At 37.9% G+C, this 20502-nt stretch overlaps 7 protein-coding genes across 9 annotated transcripts; 4 read left to right on the plus strand and 3 right to left on the minus strand.

The window, feature by feature from the left end:
• The first annotated feature begins 312 nt into the window (after window positions 1–312).
• Window positions 313–4511, plus strand: LOC6648673 (D-2-hydroxyglutarate dehydrogenase, mitochondrial). The gene is made up of 5 exons (XM_002071842.4): window positions 313–428; window positions 2447–2697; window positions 2916–3057; window positions 3129–3822; window positions 3888–4511. The coding sequence occupies exons 2-5, from the start codon at window positions 2542–2544 to the stop codon at window positions 4459–4461; spliced, it is 1566 nt and encodes a 521-aa protein (XP_002071878.1). The 5' UTR covers window positions 313–428; window positions 2447–2541; the 3' UTR covers window positions 4462–4511.
• Window positions 4512–5034: 523 nt separating this feature from the next.
• Window positions 5035–8262, plus strand: LOC6648674 (6-phosphogluconate dehydrogenase, decarboxylating). Its single transcript, XM_002071843.4, has 3 exons — window positions 5035–5188; window positions 5293–5516; window positions 6747–8262. Exons 1-3 carry the CDS (start codon window positions 5181–5183, stop codon window positions 7964–7966), a joined length of 1452 nt encoding a protein of 483 aa, XP_002071879.3. The 5' UTR covers window positions 5035–5180; the 3' UTR covers window positions 7967–8262.
• LOC6648675 (protein bcn92) lies at window positions 8232–8931 on the minus strand. Its single transcript, XM_002071844.4, has 3 exons — window positions 8721–8931; window positions 8522–8642; window positions 8232–8450 (listed from the first exon to the last, which is right to left on the minus strand). Exons 1-3 carry the CDS (start codon window positions 8798–8800, stop codon window positions 8373–8375), a joined length of 279 nt encoding a protein of 92 aa, XP_002071880.1. The 5' UTR covers window positions 8801–8931; the 3' UTR covers window positions 8232–8372.
• A 169-nt stretch (window positions 8932–9100) lies between these two features.
• LOC6648676 (MAP kinase-activated protein kinase 2) lies at window positions 9101–13187 on the plus strand. 2 transcript variants are annotated; one of them, XM_047011213.1, is made up of 4 exons: window positions 9101–9182; window positions 10920–11502; window positions 11581–11996; window positions 12067–13187. In XM_047011213.1, exons 2-4 carry the CDS (start codon window positions 10944–10946, stop codon window positions 12184–12186), a joined length of 1095 nt encoding a protein of 364 aa, XP_046867169.1. In that variant the 5' UTR covers window positions 9101–9182; window positions 10920–10943; the 3' UTR covers window positions 12187–13187. The 2 variants fall into 2 exon arrangements, with proteins under 2 accessions (XP_046867169.1, XP_002071881.1); XM_002071845.4 differs by having other exon boundaries at window positions 10923–11502.
• A 671-nt stretch (window positions 13188–13858) lies between these two features.
• On the minus strand, window positions 13859–16820 carry LOC6648677 (N-acylneuraminate-9-phosphatase). Its single transcript, XM_002071846.4, has 3 exons — window positions 16421–16820; window positions 14983–15468; window positions 13859–14917 (listed from the first exon to the last, which is right to left on the minus strand). Exons 1-3 carry the CDS (start codon window positions 16562–16564, stop codon window positions 14516–14518), a joined length of 1032 nt encoding a protein of 343 aa, XP_002071882.1. The 5' UTR covers window positions 16565–16820; the 3' UTR covers window positions 13859–14515.
• Window positions 16821–17388: 568 nt separating this feature from the next.
• On the plus strand, window positions 17389–18375 carry LOC6648678 (protein lin-52 homolog). 2 transcript variants are annotated; one of them, XM_002071847.4, is made up of 4 exons: window positions 17389–17530; window positions 17595–17765; window positions 17907–18005; window positions 18073–18375. In XM_002071847.4, exons 1-4 carry the CDS (start codon window positions 17491–17493, stop codon window positions 18228–18230), a joined length of 468 nt encoding a protein of 155 aa, XP_002071883.2. In that variant the 5' UTR covers window positions 17389–17490; the 3' UTR covers window positions 18231–18375. The 2 variants fall into 2 exon arrangements, with proteins under 2 accessions (XP_002071883.2, XP_023034995.1); XM_023179227.2 differs by having other exon boundaries at window positions 17390–17530; window positions 17901–18005.
• Window positions 18371–19990, minus strand: LOC6648679 (pre-mRNA-splicing regulator female-lethal(2)D). Its single transcript, XM_023179226.2, has one exon. It carries the CDS (start codon window positions 19583–19585, stop codon window positions 18767–18769), a length of 819 nt encoding a protein of 272 aa, XP_023034994.1. The 5' UTR covers window positions 19586–19990; the 3' UTR covers window positions 18371–18766.
• Window positions 19991–20502: the final 512 nt, after the last annotated feature.

Here is a 20502-nt window from a genome sequence, read left to right on the forward strand (position 1 = left end):
GATCTGTTAAAACTAAGATAAACTGTGTGCCCCAGGATCCAATGAAAAACTCAATTATTTTTTTTACTCTTGATTTGCAAAATTAAACGATATCGGACTTAAAATACATGTTATATTTTTTTACGATACATTCGATTCAATTTCAAATTAAGAAATGTTCAAAATATATACACACATGTATTTGTGTGTGTGTGTGTGTGTGAGTGGGGAAAGCTCCCATACAGCTGATCACATTGGAGCTTTATTGTTCTCTCTCTCTTAAGCTTTTGGGGGGGTCTGCTCTTTTTTTTTTTTGTTCAATTGCTTTGCCTCTTTCGCTTCGTTCGGTTTTAGTTTGAGTTTTGTTGTGATTCCAAATTGGGCCAGAAACGATAGTTCCGACGCAACCGCCCACTCTCACGCCCACACGCACTCGTCCCTTGTCAAGGGTAAGACAAAAGTTGTTGTAAATATTTACATTTTCTGCAAATACATTTACGTATTATTGTGTGTGTGTGTGTGTCTATGAGAATCAAGTGCAATGTGGGAAAAGATGCCATTGGGGTTATTTTCCGCTCCAGCCTCTTGGCGGCTGCGTCGCTCGCTCTGTTGGCGCGTGCGGCTCTCTGTGATAGTGTGTGCATGTATGTGGCTGTGTGTGTTCGTGTGTGTGCGTTCGTGTGAGGATCAAGCGATAACGATTGTTTGTTTTGAAAATTTTTACCACCTGCTGATGCGTGTGGCCACATCGAATTGACAAACCGGTTCGCAGCTGGTGTGTTTATTGTCACTTGTAAGCCCGCTCTCTCGCCTCTTGCTCTCTCTCTCCCTCTCTTCTTTGCTTATCACTTATCAGTTATCTGTCGTGAATTACTGATTTGATATTCAACATGCGAGCAACTAATACAAACGTATTAAGCTTTTGACGTAATAACACAAACACACACACACACAAACACAAGAACATATAAGAGAGAAAAGAAAAATAAACAAGAATAGTTGTTTATTTCAAAAAATGTGGTCGACTTAAAGATACTCTATAAAGAGATGCACTTACTAATTTAATTTCATTATTTAAGCTTTATTCTGTCTAACCAAAATGATTATAAAAGCGTACGTATGCCAAATTAGTTTACCGACTTGCAGATACCCTACAGTTGCACATTATCAATAAAAAACGCTGAAAAACTTCAAATTAGCATTAATTAAGTATAAACAAAATATATATTCCTGTAATTGAAGAAACCCGACTCCGCACACTCTTCCAAAATAAAAAGATAAACCTACCTTGGGGATATCGAGCATTTAAGAGGGTAAATCTTTAATTTTATACGGAAAATAGTTCCTGGGTACTAAAACCTTAGCAGTTTTAGAGCTAAAATCTCGTTTTTTCTTTGAGGGAAATTTCCTTCATACATCCTCAAGGATCGGCCACTGTATTTAATTTTATCTGAAGCTTGTTTTGAGCACTCTTTTCGTTAATACCTAATAAATATTGCTAGACAAAGTCTTTATTTTATTTAAGAAAACCAAAAAAAGTTGATGATGACTTTGTAAAAAGTGTGTAACCCTTTAGGAACTCAATCAAAATGGGTTCACACGAGATGCCCACAAAATGCTGTCAATGTGCAAGACTGGTTCAAAATAAAAACATTGCAACATCATTTTTGGCGACATTTTTATAAAGATTATTAGTGTAATATTTTCACTAGTCTACGCTAAGACATTTCAAGGATTTGCCAAGTTGCCAAGTTGGTTTGTCAGATAAATCATTGTAAAGAGACCAGTTTATTATAAACTATTTTCCACTTTTGTTCCGCTTTAATCCCAGTTTTCGTAGTCAGGTAAAATGAAGAGTATATGGGACAGAAAATGAGTTTATGATTATGTATGCAGTTTTATGATGCTTTGGTTTTGGGTTTACCATTTGGTTTACCTGGAATCATAAAGATTTTGACTTTAACTGCAGGCTACAATCCGTCTGGACTATACCACATTGAAATATATATATCTACATACATACATACCTATGAGAATAAATGCTAATTATTTTTATGGCGAAATAAAAATAAAGCTTATAAGAGAACGAGAGGTCCCCTGATAGGGCCCACATTCATCCCATGGAAAAATTCTCAACTCAAGAGTCAGAGTGGTTCGTGCATTATCAGCTGGAGCAGCAATGATTAGCACAAGAACAACAACAAAATAAAATAAAGTGAGAAATTACATAATTAAAACAAAGATGATTGACATAAGCATTTAATGAGCGGTAAGCATTGAGTGTGGTTGGGATCGGTGGATCCAAGTTGGATATCCTTAAATAAGAACAAGTAATTTATTTTAAATGTAGCATCGTTTGATCCTTATTTTTGGAATATTTCTGTAGACAAAAGACATTTAAAAAGTAGATAATAAGATATTGTGCTAAATTTTAACGACTTTTTATAATTTTTTCTTTCCTTGACAGGAGACAAAAGGATTCACACATAAATCAAAAGTGAAGTGAAGTCAATTTAGAATTTCTCCCACCATTTTTCTTCAAGGAAAAACAACATAAACAAAATGCGTTTCCAGCAGTTGCTGCAAATGCGCAGATATGCGTCCGCCACCCTAAGAAGGTCCGTGACAGCAACAACACCAACACCGGCAACAACAACAACAACAACCACAGTACGCACGATGGCGGGTAGCGGGGCTGCAATACCAGAGCTCACACAGGTAGGTGCACACACACACACACACACACACACACACACACGCACACAGAGACAACTCTCATTCACTGTGGTGAGTTGTTGCAGATGGGGCGTGGCATGCATTTATGAAAACCAGAAGAAGAAAAAAAATGGTGGTTGTTGAGGATGTACAGTTGTGCAGGAAAATCAATGTGAAAAGCTTAATTTTTCTTGTGATTTCAATTTATTCTTCCATTGCAGATCACGGACAATGTGCAACGTGGAAATTATGCAGAACTAAATGACAAGGATGTGGCACATTTCGAGAAATTGTTGGGTAAAAATCATGTGCTAACCGAGGATCTAGAGGGTTATAATATCTGCTTTCTAAAACGCATACGAGGTGAGTGAGTGATAGAGTAATTCGAATTTTTGAAATGTTGCCAAGGCTAAAGAATCCTTTTCCGCTGCTAGGTAACAGCAAATTGGTATTAAAACCCGGCAATACCGAGGAGGTGGCCGCCATTCTACGTCATTGCAATGAACGGAAGTTGGCTGTTGTACCGCAGGGTGGCAATACTGGTCTTGTGGGCGGATCGGTGCCGATTTGTGATGAGATCGTCTTATCGCTGCAGCGTTTAAACAAAGTCCTCTCGGTGGACGAAGTGACGGGCATTGCCGTAGTCGAATCCGGTTGCATATTGGAGAATTTTGATCAGCGGGCACGTGAAGTGGGTCTAACAGTGCCTTTGGATTTGGGTGCCAAGGCTAGTTGTCACATTGGCGGCAATGTATCGACCAATGCCGGTGGAGTGCGTGTAGTTCGTTATGGTAATCTGCATGGCTCTGTTCTGGGCGTCGAGGCTGTTCTGGCGAATGGTCAGGTACTCGATTTGATGTCAAATTTCAAGAAGGACAACACTGGCTATCATATGAAGCATCTGTTTATTGGCTCCGAGGGTACATTGGGTGTGATTACAAAGCTATCGATGCTCTGTCCGCACACTTCCAAGTCTGTAAATGTTGCATTTATTGGTCTCAATTCATTTGATGATGTCTTAAAGACATTTGTCAGTGCCAAGCGAAATCTGGGCGAGATTCTAAGCTCGTGCGAATTGATCGATGAAAGGGCATTGAACACGGCACTGGAGCAGTTCAAGTTCCTCAAGTAAGTCAAAACGATTCTATTTATTGGCCAAGTTCTAACTCTTTCATTTCATTTGTGTTTGACAGTGCTCCCATATCGGGCTATCCCTTCTATATGCTAATTGAGACATCTGGCAGCAATGGAGACCACGATGAGGAGAAAATCAATCAATTCATTGGCGATGGCATGGAAAAAGGTGAAATTCTTGATGGCACTGTCACTGGGGATCCAGGCAAAGTGCAGGAAATCTGGAAAATACGCGAAATGGTTCCACTCGGTCTAATTGAGAAGAGTTTCTGCTTCAAATACGACATCTCCCTGCCTCTACGCGATTTCTATAGCATTGTGGATGTGATGCGTGAGCGTTGCGGTCCCCTGGCCACAGTTGTTTGTGGTTACGGACATTTGGGTGACTCAAATCTTCATTTGAATGTGTCGTGTGAGGAATTCAATGATGCCATCTACAAGAAAGTTGAACCCTTTGTCTATGAGTATACATCAAAGCTGAAAGGCAGCATTAGTGCCGAGCATGGTATTGGTTTTCTAAAGAAGGACTATTTACATTATTCCAAGGATCCAGTGGCCATAAATTGGATGCGTGATATGAAAAAGATGCTTGATCCCAATGGCATACTTAATCCATACAAGGTTCTTAACTAATACTTTATATAAATTTGTACAAGATTATTGTTTTTTTTTTTTTTTAATTATGTGTCTTTAATTCTTAAAGTAAATGAAATATATGTATGTAAATTGAGTGGATGTTTTTGATCATATTTTTAAAGCTTTTAACGGAAACCCGCTTTCGTTTTTTCAAAAGATTTGAAAACTGTGTTTATTTTTCGATTTCGAATTGTAAGCTTACACATTAATCGAATATTGGCAAATTTACAATCTCCGAAATAGAATCGATCGGCATTAGTCTTTAAGCTTTTTGAACTTCAACTATGAAGTCTAGTGGCAACGCTTTGTGAATTCGTCATAATGATAAGGTTTTTTTTTTTGTCAAGGGTAATAAGGGTGACCCACCCGCCCCTCTCATACTTCTTAGATCAGCTGTTTATACTGTTCGATAACAAAATGCGTGATCGAGACTTGCAGGTTTGGAGTAGAGGGCGGATCAAGGTGGAGTGCTTTTAAATAAAAGCTTCAAACGAAAGCTCAGCTGGCACATTTTAGTATTTGCAGCGTTTTGCACGGCGTTATTTTTTTCCCGTTTTGTTGTGCATTTATCGTTGTTAGCAAACGTCAGTTTTAGTTCAGTCGTCGGCGAACGCTACAGCGCAATCAACAAGTGTGCGGCAATAAACAAATATATAAATAAATTAATATTTAAGCCATAAATTACAGCAACAACAACACAAAAAAAACTAAACAAAATGAGCGGGTAAGCAAATATATTGTTGTTGGGTTTTTTGAACTTATGGCAATTTGTTGACCTGTCGTATTTTGTTTTTTTTTTTGTTTTTTTTTTCGTTATTTCGTTAACAGCAAAGCTGATATAGCCCTGATTGGATTGGCCGTAATGGGCCAAAATCTCATATTGAATATGGATGAGAAGGGATTTGTGGTCTGTGCTTATAATCGCACTGTGGCCAAGGTCAAAGAGTTTCTAAATAACGAGGCTAAAGGCACCAAAGTGATTGGTGCTGAGTCATTGAAGGACATGGTCGACAAGCTGAAAACTCCACGCAAAATAATGTTGCTGGTCAAGGGTGAGTTTTTTTTTTTTTTTCGAGAGCACGTTAGCGTGATATTTGTTGTAATAAATTGTAAATGTACGATCGCTTCATCTCGCTCTCCCCTTCGCGCTCGCTCGCACACAAGCACTCTCTATCTCATAATTTGGTATGAGTGAGTGAGTGGAAGTCAAAGCAAAGTCATTTATAAAATTGCGGTAGTTTCTTTTCTTGTTTTTTTTTTGTTTTCTTCTTTTCTTTCAATGATGCGCTAGTTCAATGTACATATGCATTTTATGTGCAAGTGCGATAGAGATAGAGTGTGGATATAAAGAGCGTAAAATTTTGAGTTTTTACCTGTCGCTGTAGAGATGGTTCCAGAATATTCACTGTGATTGAAATGATAAGTGACAAATAAGCCAATGATATTCGAATTTCTAAATTGTTTTCAACAACAATTTTAAAGTTTCTATATTTGTGACGTGAACTAAGGTAATAAATCATTTTTATAATAGATTAAAATCACAGAATTAGTTGGTGCAGATCATTACTTGGTGACAACTTTAATGGCCCTTTGTACTATAAAAAATAATTAACTCAAGGATAGTTAAAATATTAAGTAAAACGTTATTTTAAACCATTCTGTTTACTAGGTTTAGCCAAGGAAATTTTAAATTTTAAAAGTATCATTCTCTCAGTTCCTATAAAAAGAAGTTCCTAGTCAAATTTTAATCTAATGAATGGTTAGTGAGTTATTTTGAATGGCCAGTCTTAAGACGAAAGCCGTGACTTTGTAAGTCATTATATTTTGAATCTGCTCATCTCTAATGGCCTGACTCAACATTCACGTTAATCGGCATGACCGGCTTATCTCAACTTGTATGCGTATGTGTGTGTGTGTGTGTGTGCGTGTGAGGGATTTACTTTCCTACCTAACACATTGACCATATGCAAACGATTGAAACCGAAATCTTTTGACATTCAATATAGGTCAAATAAAACCAGCAATGAGTGTATGTCCAGATAGCCAACAGATATAGACAGAGAGTCTTATGTAGGTACATGAGTAGTAGTATGTAATGTTATCAAATTTTAGCCTTATCGGCATTTGTCTTTCTATTAGCTTAGTCAAGGGACTTGGGACAAGATTTTTTGTATTTCGATTTGAGACGACCTTAACTGAAGGTTAACTTTAAAATAAAACCTCCAATTAACCTTGCTTTCTCCCCCGCTTTGTCTCCCTCTCTATCTCTCTCTCTCAATCAGCTGGCAGCGCTGTGGATGATTTTATTGCTCAACTAGTGCCATTGCTCTCCCGCGGCGATGTGATCATCGATGGCGGAAATTCGGAATATCAGGATACATCTCGTCGTTGCGATGAATTGGCCAAATTGGGTCTGCTCTATGTGGGTTCAGGAGTGAGCGGTGGTGAGGAGGGAGCCCGTCACGGACCTTCTCTGATGCCCGGTGGCCATGAGGCGGCATGGCCATTGATCAAGCCCATCTTCCAGGCGATTTGCGCCAAGGCCGACGGTGAACCGTGCTGTGAGTGGGTCGGCGATGGCGGCGCCGGTCACTTTGTCAAGATGGTGCACAATGGCATCGAATACGGTGACATGCAGTTGATCTGTGAAGCATATCACATAATGCAGAGTCTGGGTCTGGATGCCCCTAAAATGGCTGAGGAGTTTGGCAAATGGAATTCCGCCGAATTGGATTCTTTCCTTATTGAGATTACGCGCGATATACTTAAATACAAGGACAGCAAGGGACATCTATTGGAGCGTATACGTGATACAGCGGGACAAAAGGGCACTGGCAAATGGACAGCCATTGCAGCCCTACAATATGGTGTACCCGTGACCCTAATCGGTGAGGCTGTGTTCTCGCGTTGTCTGTCCGCCCTCAAGCAGGAACGTGTGCATGCAAGCAGTGTCCTTCAAGGACCCCCGGAGAGTGGCAAAAAGAAGGTGGCCAATTTGGCCAAATTCCTGGATGATATTAAGCACGCCCTCTACTGTGCCAAGATCGTTAGCTATGCCCAAGGCTTTATGCTAATGCGTGAGGCGGCCAAAGAGAATAACTGGCGTTTGAATTACGGCGGTATTGCTCTTATGTGGCGCGGTGGTTGCATCATTCGCAGCGTTTTCCTGGGCAACATCAAGGAGGCATACACCAGACAGCCGCAGCTCTCCAATCTTCTGCTCGATGACTTCTTCAAGCAGGCCATTCAACGGGGTCAGGCCTCGTGGCGTGAGGTTGTGGCCAATGCCTTCCTCTGGGGCATTCCAGTGCCAGCTCTCTCGACGGCCCTCAGCTTCTACGATGGCTATCGCACAGCCAAATTGCCGGCGAATTTGCTGCAGGCCCAGCGTGATTATTTCGGTGCCCATACCTATGAACTGTTGGGTGAGGAGGGTAAATTCCAGCATACCAATTGGACGGGAACCGGTGGCAATGTCTCAGCCAGTACTTATCAGGCATAGACCTCACACCCTAGGCATATATCTATAGAAGCATAGAAAGTAGAAGTTATACGCTCCCTTGCGAAAGCGATCAACTTGCCATTACTCATACGACTGGGGGGTCGGCAGGGGAGTACAAAATTTTTGTACATTACCAAATTACATTCCATGTCACACAGTTTAGCCGGGCTTTTCTTAAGTTCTTTCGTTTTTTCTGTTTTTTTTTTTTAATCAAGTACTTTTTACTTTAGGGTAGGCCAGTACTTATTTATGTAATTAAAATATATAATTTCTTTGTGTTGTATTTTGTATAATAATTAAACTGGTGTTTGCAATTCAAAGCAGAGAAAAAAAAAGAATTTAACATCTTAATAACTAGAATGCCACAAAAGTAAACAACAAACGTCGTGGAGATTTCGCCATCTCCTCAATCATCGGAAGGTTTAAGCTTCTTTTTATGCTCAATGACCAGTTTGTCTGTTGTATATAGATGACCGATAATTACCTATGAATTGAAAGGGGGAAGGCGACGGTGGTTTAGATGGTGGTAAAGTGTTTTAATAACAAATCTCTCACCTGTCGGCGTATCAATTCCAAATTATCCTTGCCCGTTGCCATTTGACGATCAATTTCTTCGAAATTATTGATCGTTTTGTTAGCCCGGAATGTATCACGTATCTTTCGTGCTGCATACATTCTGTGTATATGAAAAGAGATAATAATTTATGGTTATCTATTTCATCACAATCTCATTTTTGAATTTCACTCGTCTCACCTGAAGTTGTACGATGGCAATTTTGCCGATTCGCGTAGTAGATTTCTATACAGTGTTAAGGCCTGGCGACGAGTCGACATATTTGGTTTTATTCACTAATGTTTCGTAAGTAATAAAACTATGGTTTAATTGTCCAATTGGAGCATATATTAAAGCATGGCCAGATGAGAATTTTGTACCGGAGTAGCCGCTTTGATGACATAAAAATCTCACCAATTGAAAACAAAAAAATACCAAAAAATACACAATCATGAAATATACTAGATCGCTAAATCCAGAAATACACACCAAAAATTGAGAAAAATACCAGAAAGACGCAAATTGCCATGAACAACCCTAACAAAATCCCGATAGTTTCTCGGCATAAATAACTATTCAGTTTCGGCTTGTTGTTCTTTTTTTTTTGTTGCTCTTGTAAATTTGTTTGTTACGTAGGCGCGCGCTAATAACAAATACTTAAAGGTAATTAATAACACTTTTTGAATAAAAAATGTGATAATTAATAAAGTGAATTGAATCAATGCAACGACATCTAAAAGATGCAAAAGATTGGCAAGGGGACAATAAGAAAACAACGCAAAACGTAACCAACTAAAATATAATGAAATTGTGTACATATTATTTCCGCTGCTGCTGCTGCTCCTCGCCTCTCACCTGCTATAGTAAAAAAAAACAAAGCAACGAAATTCGTAATGATATTATTTAAAAAAATGGGAAAACATTAGTTACCTACTGGGAACGAAAGCATGACGCATTGTTTGCGTTTACGGTTTGTGTGTGTGTGTGTGTGCTTGTGTGAGTGCATGGGTATGTGTGTGTGCGTGTCTATGGGTGACTGAGTGCGTAAAACAATTGTTGCTTGATTTAATGGAAAGGTAATGAATATTTACAAAGTAAAAGAAATTTTGACCAGGTTGATTAAGCTTAATTGGTTAACAACAACTAAACAGAACTTATTTATAGAATAGAGTGCTGAAAAAATGGGTCTTTTATAACTGAAAATTTGGTTAATTTCAGATCGAGCTCAGTTCTTAACGATTAAAATGATTAGGCGTAAGTGGGCAAAACCATTTTAATCTTAATCGTATTTGTTGCCATTTGGTCTTCAAATGTGTATGTTTTCGTTAAGAGTTGGGCAACACAAATCGGTTACTTCTACCAACACCAACTGTTATTCTTAACTGTTTTCTAATTGGTAACAAATGGCATCACTGTCTAAACCATATAGAAGAACAGATAATTATCGATAGTTACTTTACTTATCGCTTTTGGATTTTAATTGATATTTTCGATAGTTGGTTGGAAACATATGCAATAATAGTAGATTAATTTCGGTGAATAACAATTTTTAATTAATGTAATTGTGTAATAACTACACTCTGTGTATGCGTGTCTGTGTTTGTGAGCAAAGGTTGTTATTGGGCAATTTCCACTTTCGCTTCCTCTGACGCTGTTTCGTCTTTGCATAAACTTCATAAACAAAAACGTCAAGAATAAATTTACATCCAAATCCAAAAGCCGTTGTTCCTGTTGCTGTTTGTTAGTTCTCATATGCATTTCAATATTTCCCCGCCCCTCCTCGTTGTAGATTTTCTTGTGCTTCTTTTCACCTTGTTTTTTTTTTTTTTGATTATTTTATCGTTGCCGTTATCAACGTCGCACCTTTACGTGAGGTTTTATACTTTCATGGTGGCCATAGGGGAACTGTGGTAGTTGGCGGTGATGGTGTAGGGGGAATGATTTAGTTAGTGTATTGTGTTAATAAATAGGCAAAGTGTTGAGGTTCGAAAAGTAAGCTACAAAAATTGTGATGCATATCAACCGAAAGCAAATGATTGATTCAGATAGACGGATCGGGGGCGGGGACAATAGTTAATTGTCGCAGTGCTAAAACCAGTTGGCAATGTGTGAGATACCTCTACAATGAGATACATTTTGTGTGAGACTTGACGACGTTAATATAACAAACCGACTAGAGTATACCCTTCAAGGAGTAAAAAAAAAGAAGTCATTTCCTGTCAGTAATTTTCTGCAATTGTTAATATGTCATTAAACAGCTGATGACGGTAATCGGTAAAAGCAAACGATAAAAGTTTTCAACTTTGTTTGGAATTGTTAAAATAAGACGTCATATTTATGTTTATATATAGATATATAGTATACAAATATCTCTTATTCTCTGTGTCTCTCTTTATCTAGCAGTAATTGAGCGAAAAGAAGAAAATGCTTTCGCTACAGAATCAAAGGCAACCGAAGACAACACCTCTAGTCAATGACTATGAAATATCGGATACGGTTCTTGGCCTGGGCATCAATGGCAAGGTTGTCCAATGCTCCAATCGACGTACCAAAAAGAATTATGCCCTCAAGGTGCTTCTAGATAATGAGAAGGCACGCCGTGAAGTTGATTTACATTGGCGTGTTAGCGGTTGCAAGCACATCGTGAATATAATCGATGTCTATGAGAACACATACAGTGGCCGAAAGTGTCTGCTTGTCGTTATGGAGTGCATGGAGGGCGGTGAGCTATTCCAACGCATACAGGATAAAGCCGATGGTGCATTCACGGAACGTGAGGCGGCACAGATAATGCACGAGATATGCGCGGCTATACATTATTTGCATAGTCGTGATATAGCGCATCGTGATTTGAAACCCGAAAATCTATTATATACGACAACACAACCCAATGCTATATTGAAATTGACCGATTTTGGTTTTGCCAAAGAGACATTTACCAATGATACACTACAAACGCCTTGCTACACGCCCTACTATGTGGGTAAGTACTACAACAATACACGATATGATATGATATGAAATGCATATGTCTTTATATGGAATGTTATGTTTCTATTAGCTCCCGAAGTTCTGGGCCCTGAAAAGTATGACAAAAGCTGCGACATTTGGTCTTTGGGCGTTGTTATGTATATAATAATGTGCGGTTTTCCGCCATTCTATAGTAATCACGGTTTGGCCATTTCGCCGGGCATGAAGAAACGTATACGCACTGGACAATATGATTTCCCGGATCCCGAATGGACAAATGTTAGTCAATCGGCCAAGGATTTAATTAAGGGCATGCTAAATGTCGATCCCAGTAAACGTTTGCGTATCGAGGATGTGTTGCGCAACAAGTGGATAGCCCAATATAGTGCGGTACCGCAAACGCCCCTATGCACGGGTCGGATGCTCAAAGAGGGAGAAGAGACCTGGCCGGAGGTGCAAGAGGAAATGACACGGTCATTGGCCACAATGCGTGTGGATTATGATCAGGTTGGTATGGAGAATGGCGACACATTCTTCTATGTAATCTAATGTCCCTTTTTTTTTTTTCATTCATCAGATGCAAATCAAAGCTTTGGATAAGTCAAATAATCCATTGCTAACGAAACGCAGGAAAAAGATTGAAGAGATTTATGGTGAAAATGCTACAGCGGCAGCAACGTCACCGCCGCTCAATTGAATGCAGCAGCAACAATAACAACAACAGCAACAACTAAAAAACACGGCCAATCCAAAAGGAATTATTATTCTAAAATACTATATGTACTATGTGCGTGTGTGTATGCCTGTGTGTTTCAGTTTACAGTATATAGAAAAAAATCATCAATTATTTATATATTGATGGTTAACTATATTTCTATATCTATCCATTAACTTTTTTTGTATACACTTAAGATGAGGACAACAACAACAACAATAACTACTATTACTATTACTACTACTACAACTACTACTATTTCAATTACTCCAAAATGTTATGTTTTTATCCTCTTTTGTATTCTAAATGTTTTTTTACTTTTTTTTTTTTTTTTGTTTTGTAATTATTGTTTTTGAATTGTCCCCAACTTTGAGATCTATGTATATTTATATGTATAACCCATTTCCAGTAAAAGGTTAAACGGTTTTTAGGGTATTTTGTAGTCTGAGAAGTGCTCTTTTATAAAGAATTGAATTGAGAATATAGAGAGAAAGGAAGAGAAGATAAGAAGTAAGAGAAATGCCAAGTCAAGTCAACAGCAGCAAGAGCTAAGCTAAGCTAAGCCAGCCAGCCAGTCAGTCAGTTGATTTTATATATATTTTTTTTTTAATTTGTTTGCTATTTTATCGCATTTTAAATTTTGAAATTGTGTATGTTATTAATTTTTGAACTGTAAACTTTTATGTGTTTCACACAAGAGCAAAAGGCAAAGTTTTAAAGTTAACATAATCTTATCCTTATTTTTATCAAAAATTGTTTCAACGTTATTCAGTTGCAACAACACAACAACAACAAAAACAACAACCTATATACAACAATTTACCATACAATATAATAAAGTTAGCATATTTATAGTTTATAAACAAAACGACGAAAAAAAAATACCAAGCGCAAGAGCGAGTGGGAGAGAGAGACACAGAGGGAGCGAGAGAAAAGATGATAAAAACAACAAATCAATAAAATCAAGCTTATTTTATTATAAACATATACTATGAATTTTTAATACTGCTTGATATGATATTCTGATTACGATTGGAATGGTCTCTTTACACTATACTTTATGCTGTTCAATTTGGGGATGACTTTGCCCCGTAAAGTATGCAAAAGTATTCATTGTTCCCCTTTTAATAGCCCACAATCCGTCACTGTAATCTGCTGCCTATTTAAGACATTTCTCTCTCTTTTTATCGATGATGCCAGCGTGCCCCCAATGACAACAATGTATATATAGTTGATTTTATTTTTGGTTTATATTGGTATAAGTATTTGTATATAGGTATATATTGTTGTGTGGGTGATACTCAACAGAAAGTGCAGTGCATTTAACCTACTAATGGGAAGGCAAAGGGATGGGAAGGGTATGGACAGCGAGTGTAACGCATTGGTAAGTGTATTCTTGCAAATAACAATTTGCTTTTTTTTTTGTTGTTTGTCTATCATTCTTTTCGTTTCGTTTCATTTCAATTTCATTTGTCTTCGTTTTTGTGCAAAATCTAACGAATATACATATACCCGATTCACATTTCTATATATGTACATACATATATCAGATGTATATATGTATGTACTTTTGTTTGTGGCCTACAACTACATTCAAATAGTTAACAATTTACATCGGCATATGAGTTCCTCTTTTATATATATATTTTATCTCTTTTTTTACTCTAACAATTTCTATGCTTTATTAACATTATTAGTTTTAGTTTCTCATTTTCTTTTTTTTTTTTTTGTTTAGTTTCTTAATTCTGTAATTATAAAAACATAACAAAACGTTAACGAAACGTAAGCTCAGAAATTATTATTATTTTTTTTTAAAATAGTCAAGAAAAGTTTTTGTCACTTAGAAAAGTACATCGTGTTTTTTTTTTTAGGTAATTGCGGTTTTTGTTCATCATTTATATCCATTTCGAAAATCTGTTCCTAGCCTTAATTTGTAAATTTAAATGGCAGAGATATCATTATCATTATTATCTTTATCAAATCGAGATTCATAAATCTCGTCATTTATATACATAATAGTTGAACTTTATATTCCTGCAATCGGTTAACAAAATGTCATGGGGTTTCCACGGATCTGCGACCTCATCCTCCTCATCCTTGTTTTGTCGTTTTTAGTTTCTGTTTTTTATATTTTTTTGTTTGTTTTGTTTTTGTTTTGATTTGCGTTTTGTAAACTGAAGGTACATATATATTTTTTTTGTTTATTCATTGTGTCCTCTTCATTTAATTTCCTCAACTTCCCTCTAGGGGAGAGTTTTGAATGGGAATTAGAGAGTTGCAGCGTGAGCTGTGGGCGGTCGCATAAAATCTCTTAGAGAAAACTATCGCAACTGTTCTCAGTTTCACTATTGGAACAATCCATGGCTGGCAATGATCCGCCACGTCTATATGCCCATTGTCTGGATGTGTTGCCAGCACCACCAGCTCCTGTTCCTGATGTGGCACTCCCCGCACTTCCGCCGCTGCTGCCATTATTGCTATTGCTTGAAGAACTTCCGATGCCACTTAAATGACTGCCGCGTCGTCTATTGGCTGTGAGGCTGGATTCCGGCACAGCACAGGCATTTAGACGTGGAAAATATTTGTAGATTTCCAACAGATTATTAAGTTTAATATGCGGCTTATATTCAACATCGTCAAGACATTGGGCAGAGCTGCTGCTGCTATTCAATGGTGTCCATAATGTTAAACCCAACTGGGCCAGATGTCCACCCTAAAAATATGCAAATTAGTTGTTTGATTTCGATTTTATATGGATTTTCGGGATCGAAAACCTACCATAATGTCCGTCTCCAGTTTGTCCCCAATCATGGCACACTCGTGTGGTTTGACATTAAGGAAATTGCAGGCAGCATAAAAGATTTCGGGATGCGGTTTCTCCCATGGCAAATCCGACGAGACAAGCACACAATCGAAATATCCACGTACCCGCAATTTTGCCACCTTCTCCCATTGGGCATTCGATGGTCCGTTGGTGATAAGGGCCAGTGCATAGCCCGCTCTCCGCATACATTGCAGCAATTGTACATAATCGGCTGGTATGGCCAGATAACGATAGCGTAACTTTAACCACTGCTGATAGATCAGTTCGGCCAGATGCTTGTGCTTGGCCAGCAATGATTCACGCCACAAATGGGTGCGCCACGAGTCCAAGGAGGTCTGCGAGTTGTCCGGACACCGGCGAAACGACTTTAGGAAATTCTGGCTAGCCAATGTGGCTTCATCTTTGGTAAAATTATACTGAGTCTCGAGAACGTCGGCGAGCTTTAAAAAAATATATAAACAAATACATAGACATCCGATTAATTACTAATCCCATAAAGTTAGCTGACTCATAAAATATCTATGGTAATTCCCCATAGACTAAGTGGAATTTTTCAAACCAGAACTTTCTTTTATGATATTTAGTAATTAAGTCTTCATAATTAGAGATTTTATTAGTGAATAGAAGTTGATTTATCACATGTTGACAGATATATTTACAATATTTAGATACGAAATCTTATTAAAAATGGTATTAGGTTTTATCGTTTGAATCAACAAATTTGATTCACTTCTCTATAAATAATATGAATTCGAATATGATAAATGTAAATAAATATATACATATACATATATATGTTTGTATGTATACAAATGTATTTCGTAATATAAGTCAATAAACAGTTATTATATGTTCATTTATTGCACGATAAAGAAAACTCAATCATCTGGTGACGGAAATCAAATACTTTATAACACCCCCCGCCCACCGTAAACTGGGTTTGTTTAAAAATAAAGCGCTGTCTTTTGCAAACGTTATCAAATCTCAAACTCGTTGCAATCGCTTTTAAACTGCGCATGGTGGAGGAGTTCAATTAACGGCAATTTTCGATTATCTATGTAATTTCATCAGTATGAGAATCTAAGTGGGAAACGGAATCGGAATTGGATTTCGTTTTAAAAATTCGTATCAGAATAATCAGTTTACATTGATCAAACTGCAGCAGGTTCACACATACATACATACATATGTATGTACATGTATGCATTACAGAGCGCGCGTGCCGCGTATTTAAAATGCTTGTGTGTGCCGTACCCCGGGTCGACTACGTAACACGCTAGCACAGTGGAAAATTTTCATAAACAGCGTGCGCACTTTCACCCCCTCACCCAAGTAGTACACACTCAATTCGACCCTTTGACCCGCGCAACAAAAATGCTTTCTTTGACTTACCTTACGTATAGCTTTGGAATCACCGGCCCGTGTGGGTATCAATGTATTATCCAAATCGAAATAGAATGCTGATATTTTCGAACATATTCCATCGAATTGTTGTGCTGCTACTGCTGTTTTGAAGATAAATTTACTTGCTGCCATGAGACACTACGAAAATGTTTATAATTATGTTGCTTGCTCGATAGTCTTGATTTTCGGGGTAATGAAAATAATTGTGGAAATGTTTCATATAGAAACGGAGAAAAATTAAATTGTTTAATTTAAGTTTTTAGCGCGCCAAAAAACACAAGGTCGCCGTTGGTAGTTAACGTGCAACTAAATTCTAACAATGTGAAACGAAACGATGGAAATAACGAACAACAGCTGAGGCAGGTAAATGTAACCAAAGTGAGAGCGAAGCAATGACTAAAAGAAAGTGCACGCACGCACCGTTTATTTATAGTTGATGTCAAAAGTAAGCCTACTTGGGCATTTAAAATCTATACACATAAATAAATATAAACTATCTTACTCCAAAGAGTTAAAAATTTACATATTGATCAACTAATAGGCAGACTATTGAAATACTCAAAGATTTAGAATTATATTTGGTTTTATTGTTAGAATCGATTTTTCACACGGTAGACATATTTTTCTGCGAAACTGTAGCAAGTGAGTGTAAGTGGTGCGACATGATATCCGTATACGTACACATACATTTCACATTTCAATGCCACGACGTGAGTCAGAGTGAGAGCACGATATATATATAGCTGTTTGTATGTATGTTACATATAGATCTCATATTGTTCTTATTTATATAATATAACGATTAGAAGCTTAATAAATTGCTAAGAAATTTTTTAAAATGATTATTGTAGCTAAAACTTAAAGGTGCAAATGCATACGAATTAATAAATAAATTTCTAATTAGTTATCGATAGACAGTTATCGTATTCGACTCGATAAATTTGCAGTGTGTGACCAGCTGCCATTTTGTGAAATACTGCGTGAATAGAATCTTGTTATTGGGGTGTTTTGGTAAAATTTTCAAATATATTTTCCAATCCCAGCCCACTCTGTGAATCATGAGTACATTAGAATCCAGAATAGCAGTTTTGGACCCAGGTGCCTAAATAATCATAACTCCATTGTTTGTTTTGCTCATATTTTAATTCTTATTTCCCCACAGAGTGCATGCTAAAAACAAATGATGCCACCGGAGATAATGATGCAAACGTATCAATGGATGAGGATACGGAGGATCCAAGCACAACAGTAGCCGACAAAGAACCCAAAGACGAAGATGATCTGATATCGATGGAAACGTTACGTGAATCTCCTTTACAGTGGCCCGAACGTTGTAAGTGGGAGAAACTATGAAATGTGCTTAAAATAAAAAATCGGCGCGCCTTTTTTTTTTGTTGTTGTTGTTGTTGTGACTGTTGTAGTTTTTGGTTTCATGTAATGCGTTCATGTCGTCACTAATGATTATTAGTTCCAGGCATGGAAGAATTTCTAACCGCTAGCCATACCCCCATACATACGCCGATTGTGGACTGTGCACAAAGTTGGACCGACACGGATATGGCGAAAATCAATAGTTAGTCTTTCTAGTTCCATAAATGGCAATCATAGGTGTTAACAGAATGATATTCTCTTCTCTTCAGAATTGGCCAGCATGACACCAGACCAACTGATTGAGAAAATCAAATTGATGCATGACGAGATCTATCAATTGGGTTTACGTGAGGCCAAGGAAATGACACGTGGTAAATTATTGGGCATTTTCGATCGTGATCGTACGCCCAAAACTCGAAAGCAATAATAATTTTTCATAGATATTTAAGAATCTTTAGCCGATAAGCGTAATCCTTTACCCTATACAATGTAAATATTTGCATACAAGTTTTATAGTATGTATGTATGTATTAGAAGATTAGATGGAATTATTTACCATTTATACAGTTAAATTTCTAATGGTTTTATAACATTTATTTCGATTAAAGCAATATGTATTTGTTAATAGAGACAGAACAGACAGAAGGGGGGGAGATAGATAAATCATAAATTAGTAGTGGGTGGAAGAAGGCACAGTTAATATCTATGTATGTATATAAATAGGTACTTCTAAACATTTTTCCCTAAGTGTAACAAACAATTTGAACTCTGGTCTGGTGACATGTGTGTGTTTTTGTGCAAACTACAATCAATCCACTGAACATTTATGAACAATGATAACATTTTTTTTGTAGGGAAATCTATTAGTTAGTCCAGTTTAGTTGGCACATACATATTCATACATATGTAGTTGTAAGGAGAGATAGCCTTTTTGTTGTGGTTTTTGTGTCCTTTTCATCGGGTTTAGTCCTGCCATTGCATGCCGAATCTCTGCTCGAATGTGATACGATTGTAGACACCTGCATCGGCCAATTGCAAGGGATCCGTGTAGTAGGCATAACGTCTTATATCGACCATGGCCACATCGAACATTTGCTTCCAGCTAGTTAGATCCGTGACGCTCATATGGATGGGTAACTGTGGATCGGGTATATCAATTGCGGCCTGCAGCCGATCAAATGCCTCGGCAATGGGTCCCACTGAAAGATTTACCCAATATTCGGCCGGGAAGCGTTTATTCTCACAGAATGGCGCACCCTTGCGCATAATGAAAACCAACATGAGAATCTCATAGCGTTCGGAGCTTTCGTAGAAACGTTTGGTACGAGTTTTCTCCACAAAATCGATAAGTAAAATCAATGGAGTATAATTTTGGAGATGCATTAGTAGCTCCCGATCGGTCCACAAGTAACGTCCGCCAGCGCTGCCCTTAACATTTAGCATGCTCATATTGTTGGCCAATTGTTGGTGTTGTTGTTGTTGATGGTGCTGTTGTTGTTGTTGTTGTTGGTGATGGTGTTGTTGATGATGGGGATGCGGATGTGGATTCGGATTCGAATGATGTGGTTGTTGCTGCTGCTGTTGCTGCTGCTGCTGCTGCTGCTGCTGATGGATATGATTATGATGACCAGTGCCACTAATTCCAGTTGAGATCACAGTATTGGTAACAGCGACTCCTGCTCCTGTTGGATTGGATGAAGCTGCTGTTGGATTTACAACCGATTGACTGGGCATGGCTAACACAATGCCAGTTTGTCTGAGGCAGCCAACTTCCTCGACCATATGCAGCTACCGAAATGCAATTAGCCCTGAGTGGCTGTTGCTGTGCGCGGCTCTTTCTCCTTTTTTTTTTTTCCACTTTGTAACAAACTAGGCCAAGGTCGTCTTTAGTGTGGGAGGAATTAATGGGCAGGTGGTTGAATTTTATGGGTCGGTTGTTTGTCCTGGAATATGATTACTTTTACTTGTTGCAAACTACTCACACATCGTCACTTTATTTTTGCAATTCCGGAGTTGGCAATTGCCTTTGGATAAACAATGTTGTGTGTGTGTGTGTAGTTTAAACTATTTTTTTTTAATTGGTCATCCGAATATTGTTTGCGTGCTGGTTGCTGGTGCTGGCTGGACGATTGTTGCTACGCGAGTGCGTGGCAAAAGACACTGGCATTAGCCCAAAAAAATGCAATGTATATGTACATCATGCGCCTTGCCTCTCCATGCCAAGTCATCCCTCGGCTCTCTGACTGATTCGACTCGGGATTGTTGTTTTCGGTTTTTTTTGGACTCGGCTAACGCTGGCATTGAACTTATTGAAGATGACGCTGACGGGGTATAACCCTTCCATCCTTTGAACCCTTCCACCTGCCTCCAAACGCAGTGCACTGCGTGTGTGTGTGTGGGTGTGTGTGTGACTGCACTTGGACTTCCATGGATTGACAAATTTAGAAAACCAAATTGCATAGCCAAAGACTTTGCATTTAAAATTACATTAAATTTTAATTATCTGGACAAATTGGTACCAAAGACGTTCCTGCGTAGACCATTATCTATGTATATAAATATTTTTTTCTGATTTGTTTTTTAATAATGAAATATTAATTACCATTGATTGAAAATAAATACAGTTTTTTTAAAATTTCTTTTAATTTAAATAGCCTTTTCTTAAACACAAATCTTTCATTAATCGTCCTTTCTCTTTA

The sequence above is a fragment of the Drosophila willistoni genome (assembly GCF_018902025.1).
Source record: "Drosophila willistoni isolate 14030-0811.24 chromosome XL unlocalized genomic scaffold, UCI_dwil_1.1 Seg141, whole genome shotgun sequence".
In the NCBI taxonomy this organism is placed as follows: domain Eukaryota; kingdom Metazoa; phylum Arthropoda; class Insecta; order Diptera; family Drosophilidae; genus Drosophila; species Drosophila willistoni.